Source organism: Tigriopus californicus, chromosome 5, assembly GCF_007210705.1.
Source record: "Tigriopus californicus strain San Diego chromosome 5, Tcal_SD_v2.1, whole genome shotgun sequence".
In the NCBI taxonomy this organism is placed as follows: domain Eukaryota; kingdom Metazoa; phylum Arthropoda; class Copepoda; order Harpacticoida; family Harpacticidae; genus Tigriopus; species Tigriopus californicus.
The window spans coordinates 9,754,945-9,760,944 of NC_081444.1; the positions used below are offsets into that span (position 1 = coordinate 9,754,945).

Genomic DNA, 6,000 nt, shown 5'->3' on the forward strand with positions numbered 1-6,000 from the left:
TTTTCGTCTCTTTGGCAATCTTTTGGAGTGACGGAATGATTGTTGTCCGATTCTGAACCCTCTCTTCTATGTTCTGAAGAAGCAAGCAAAGCTCTTCAGAAATTGTCATGTCACTCATTGAGAGCGGACTTTTGTCCGGGGAGCAATCCCGTCAATCATGAGTCTGGGGTCATTGTTTTTTCGTTGGCTGTTTGGTTCACCTTCATAGTAACGCCTCTAGGGGTGTCACCCTCTTGACATCATTGGTACGAGAGAAAAGTGAAGGCCCCCCTGTATAGGGGTGTGGATTTCATTTTTTGGTTCGGCCATTGGTTTCAGTGCTAAGTAGCAAACACAATAGATGGCCTGGGAAGACCAGAAACGAGAAGGTAAGGTGGCTAGTTACGATCGTCGTTCTTGCCATTACTATTCACAAAGAACTTTGGACGGCATTCATCTGTGAAGAGAAATTTCCCTGGCGACGACGTCGTCAAAAAAGGTATTCTGGCAAGATCCTTCGATGCATGATCCATGAACACACACACACACGCACATAAGAAAAAGAAGGAAACCAACCCCAGGAGCCAGGACAAAGATTAGGAGGAAAGTGGAAAAAATTCAAATGAGATTGACGTGAAAAAAACATCTTCTCCACTGCGCCCACCTCCATTTCTTTGTCGACACCACAGAACGAGCCACCAAAAGGCCATCACTTCTCGGAGCCAGGAAAAGTGTCGTAGCTTTAGGAAAAATGGGCATGGAAGCGGAAAGTTAGCATGGGCGAAACATGAGGCCTGACTGAATCCCGGAGGTGATGAAATTGGAGATGTGCAAAAATCATCAATTTCGTGTTCCTCCATTTGGGTGGGGAAGTTTTGCATTTGGAAGCGAGAAAGTTCGAATTTGTTTTATTCTCCGCGCCACTCTTTCCCAAGCTAAATCGAATGAATGATATTAGCCTTCCCATACCATCAGGCACAATAGCTATGCCGTAAAGAATATGCGCTACTTCCCTCATTGTATCATGCATGATGGTGCTGAGCACCGGAGAATTTGATTGACAACTGTCAGAGACAGAATACCAACATGGCGAGAGTGGGAATACATACATATGTATGAAAATGTTTTCTAGAATCCTTCAGGATGATTAGGAAGCCAGACCGAGAAAGAGTTTCATTTGATTTGGCACGCATCATTAAACGTTGAGATTCCAACTTTCTACTTCGATCGCTGAAGAGAAAAACGCCACAAAAAGCGGCATCTAAATATTGAATCAACAAAAAATAAAGAATGATCAACATGTTGGCTCGCACTTCTCCAATTCCTTTGTTATGACACCACAAGCGTGTATCTAGTGTAAGCTTGCTTGCCTTCTCCAAAACGGCGAATAAATTTGAAGACATGTGCACATGTGTTTGTGCATGGTATTGACATCGGGCGACCTTTTACTAATTGCCTTAGTAATTTGCCATGCATGGGGATCACGAAACTGATCATGACAATAACAATTGTAATAATGATGGTCTAGGATCACGTTCAAATTATCACCGGGAAGTCGATAGTCAAATGTGCACTGTACGAACATTGTTTGTTAATTGAGATGATTTTCATTCTTCATTTTGTTAGTTCCCTCCAACCCTACGATATAGATTTTCTACTAAAATGCCATTGATTTTGGCAAAAAAGAGACATCTCAAAAGCTGTAGGGTATTAGCTTGCATACAGCTTTATAAAAAAAAGCCTACGCCGTGCAAACAATTCGGTTTATTTTGCGGAAGTATTGAAATCATTATGGGCTTGTTCTTCCGGTGATTTGTAGAGGCTTTGAGCCATAAGATTGTCTCTTTTTTGACAAACAATCGTAGCTCACATTAAAATCGGATTACCAACAGCTACTTGTACCAGTCTTCATCGGCACGTGAACACTCGTGTTCAGTAGGATTCGCTTTTAAGTAGATGAATTGGGCTTTGACTTCTGTTGTTAAGGTTATTGTGAAGCAGAAATCGTGCAGTTCTGTTGTTTTTGTGATGAAGTCTTTGAAGTTTGCAGAGGCGAGGGTGAGGAGAAGGTGCGAGTACTGGCAACCTATTTAATGATCTGACCTGTGCCATGTGTCAGGTAAGAATGAAAACAAGTACTTCTTTCATACTTGCTCGTGTGGGATTACAATCTCATTTCGAAGCTTTAGCTGTTATTGTTATTACCCTGTACGCGAATGTGTACGTACGAATACAAGAAAGAAGGAGGAGGGGTTGGTGGAGGGCAATCTGGATTTACTTTACAACACATGATCACTCGTCCTTGACTGACAGAATTCTTGATGTGAGGAGGCCTTGTTTAATTTGTCTTCAAGGAAGTCTGACTCCGTCTTTCCGACCATGCCCTCATTGAAGTGTAGTCTCCAGTAGTGCCCACAACATAAGTACGTGTTTTGGCTGCTGGCACATGTGCCATATGATTATTTACGCCTCTAGCCATTGTTGAATGCGTCTTTGGTTGCCACACATACAACATCAGGTGCTCTTGAATCGATCCCTCAGGCGATAGAACCATTTTTTGGTATCAAGGATTCTACTGTTGGGCTCAATTACGATTTGTCAAAATAAGCAACCGCTTTCAAGCTCTCAATATCGGAATAGTGTAGCAAGTAGCGTGATGATGACATAAAGAGCCATGATTGTAGTTGATTAACCTGGCATTACAGAGTTATGTACGTACCTCGGGTTGCGCGTTCGACCTCGTAAGGTGTGTCACCAAAAGCGGTGAAGTAAATATCCATGTACTGAGAAGTGTGCAATGAAAAGAGTAGGGCATTCATATTTCCACCCAAGTTTGCGGATTCTGTGGAATCAAGAACCATTATCTGCCCATCCCTTTGCCTATTTCGTCTCTGGTGGTGTTCACATTATTTTCTCAAAAGTTCGAGGAGGTTGACCCACTTGAAAACGATCTTATGTAAAGCAAAGCCTGGACGGGCAATATCCATCACGTCGCACGTTACACGTCCTCGAGAAACTCGGGTGGTTGGTTGCCTCAACGGGCTAGGATTGAAAAATTGTTCGTTGAGAGCATTTCTGACAGAAATTCAATCATCTCGCTCTTTTTAAGAGAATGGTTTTATCCTTCCTCACGAACAGTGGCTTCTCTTGGCCAACCTTCTGGTCCAGCCAGAGACTTGAACCTTGTGATATCGACGTGGTTAGCTCACATCCCTCTCTTCAGTCAAAGTTAAAGCACGGAAAGAACAAGGAAGGAGGACTAGATATATAGAGGGCGAGTGCAGTGCATGGTTATGATATCGATGACTCAGAAATGTTGGAATGGCCACATGCTGGTGAATACCAACTATGTTGGTGAGAAACAAACGAATAATGTCCGATTCTAGGATGGATGATCATTATGCGCTTCAGTTTGATTTTCCGTCTTATCCCAAATGATGTTTTGATTCACAGTAGACGAAAAACTTTGACAAGCTCTGAGTGGAAGAAGTCATTTTGGGATCACCGGACTGAAGAGACAGATAATGGTGTGTGCCTTTTCTGATTTGTTCACGCTGAGAAGAATTTGAAACATGAGGCCTGTGGCTCGGGGGGTTGATCAATAATTCCAGTCAGTTACAAGTTCTCAGATTGAAGAGGCTAAAACTGAAAGAATGCAAACTTGTACTAAAATCGAAAACGGTCAAATCTTCTGAACGGAAAGTTCGAAATTGGTTTCCTTTTTGCTCGAATGGACCCAGTATACTGTATGGGCCCCGAGTGAGTCGGTCCATTATCATGATGCCTTACCGACGACGACCCACGCCAATTATCAAGGCTTTGAAATGAAATCGCCTTATCTGAAGCCCAAAGCCCTCAGGACTATTTTCACCTCAAGTCCATATCAACTTGTTTTGTGAGCTTCTTGATGTGTGGGCAGAAAAGATTTATTATCAAAAAAATCCGCCTAGCACCTGTAGGAAAGCGTTGGCTAGCTAAGCCACAAATGTAAGGCAGGGCGAGCCTTTTTCATCATTATCATTGATACATCGTTAGCCGAGTGTGTACTTTGTAATGCTTTCTTTGGGAGCGTTAAGTCAGTTGAAATGAGAAATGTCTTAATTTTCCATAGTAAGAATTCTATCATCCATGAATGCTCGAACATCCACCACGATTGTGCCCGAGTGTAGCCCGGAGTTTTTGTGCTTCCATTATGTTTTGCCTCCTGCTTTGTCTTTCCTAAGAGTGTGCCGGTTTGGTTTTAGCGTCTAATGCCCCCAAAGATTATTATTCATTTGGGGGCGATCATCCTCTTGTTGGGATGTTCCCCTTTTCATGCCGAGCCCTTGACAGCATATTAATTTGAAACTCATCTCTTCAGTCGGACAGGCAGTAGCCGTGCGTAGTAGAGTCAGTGAGTGAGTGAGTGAGTGAGTGAGAGAAAGAAAGAATAGGTCGTCGGTTGGTGGGTAACTTAACCTCCCATGAGGAAGACAACGAGGAGGACTCTTGAAAAGGAATCCAGCAACGAAGTCTCTGAAATGACAGCCCCATCTCATCCCCAGACAACGTCTTATTTGAGACTGACTGCTTATGTTCGTCCCTTATTTTGTTGCCTGAAGGCATAATCAAACTCAAATCGTTACAAGATTTGTTGGTTCTGTTCTTACAGGTGAAGCGGGACTGATTGGCCAAACGTCCTCGAATTCAAGTTCGGGTCATTTACTGGTGGATGACTCACCCACTCTCACAAGCAACAAGTCCGTTCCTGTTCACGAGGACGACATCCACTCTCAATCTCCCACATCGTCTCCACCCCCACCCCACCAGCTACATCACCATCAGCAGCAACAGTACCATCCCCAACAACAACAACAACAACAAGTCTCCAGTCAGAAGAACGAAGAAAGCCCGCCCTCAAATAGTCATCCCCAGCCTCAGCCTCACCATTTGGACGAGGATGTGGATCTCGATCACTCGGGGCAGAGTCGAGATGATGTGAACACGCCCAGCTCCAAGCGGCCGCTTTCCAGAAAATCATCAACTCACCGAAGTAAGATCCCTGTTTTCTGCTTTTGATCGACTAATCATATGGTCAGTTATCACTAGAAATTAGTTCGAGCGAAATAATCAAATAGAGCAATGCGCTGGTCTGGAGCTTGAAAAGCAAACAAACGTGATTTTTAGAGCACGAAATGGTAGTTCTAATGGTAATGTCTACGTTAAGCACTAGAAACAAAGAATATATTTGAGCCAAGGCAGATAATGATGCATAACAATCAATAACGCCACCCTAAACGGTGCGTCTGAAAATCTACCATTAATTCTCCATTTTCAAATGTTCTCATTAGCTGGCCAGCAAACTGAATGGAGCCTAATGGCCGTCGTTTCGACACGATGTTTTTGCAAGGGAAAAGCTTCAGATTGCCATTTTCTTCGTAATGGATTAGCCGATGAAATGTGTCACAAACTCCTGCTTCTCGTTCATTCTTCCAATCTCGCTGGGCTCAACCAAAGCGCATTCGGTTTTGTGTAATGCTTGACATGTTGAACCTTTGGCATTAATTACGAATGATTGCCAAATTTCGGGGCAATCATCGTGTCCCGGCCATTTTAAGGAAGAGGGGCAAGTCTTTATCCTCGCAGCGTGCACTCGGCGTCACTGCTGCAATCGGCCAAACAGTCATCCTCTCCATGAACTTCCGCTCTCTTCTTACTTGGTAGCAATGTGGTATCAAGATATCACGACGACAGCCATCGGCGACTTTCTGTTGCTATTGTGCTTGCGAGTACTCGTGAGTACTTTCACTTTTCGTTGTCAATAATGAGATTTATGGGTTCCCAAAAGTCGACTTCATCACGAATGGTCGGTTTGATGGTAGGATTGGGAGAGCTAGGCGAAGAACATGGAGAAGAGGAAGGAGGTGGTTCGGCTTCCGAGCCAGATGATTGCTCTCTTTTTTTCCACCGGAAAAGGGTTGCAGCTACTTCAAAGCCAAAGAAGTCTGTGAAAATAAGCATTCTCAGGTTTTCCGGTGAAAG

At 43.6% G+C, this 6,000-nt stretch overlaps 1 protein-coding gene across 11 annotated transcripts in view; it reads left to right on the forward strand.

Moving 5' to 3' along the window:
- LOC131881458 (inner centromere protein B-like) overlaps nt 1-6,000 on the forward strand; it is a gene marked incomplete in the record, with an annotated part of 46,856 nt that overhangs the window by 28,066 nt on the left and 12,790 nt on the right. For 10 of the 11 annotated variants that reach the window (XM_059228327.1, XM_059228323.1, XM_059228320.1 and 7 more), the window contains 1 exon segment: nt 4,631-5,011. In XM_059228327.1, coding sequence (XP_059084310.1) covers nt 4,631-5,011 — 381 coding nt within the window. 11 annotated transcript variants of the gene reach the window in all.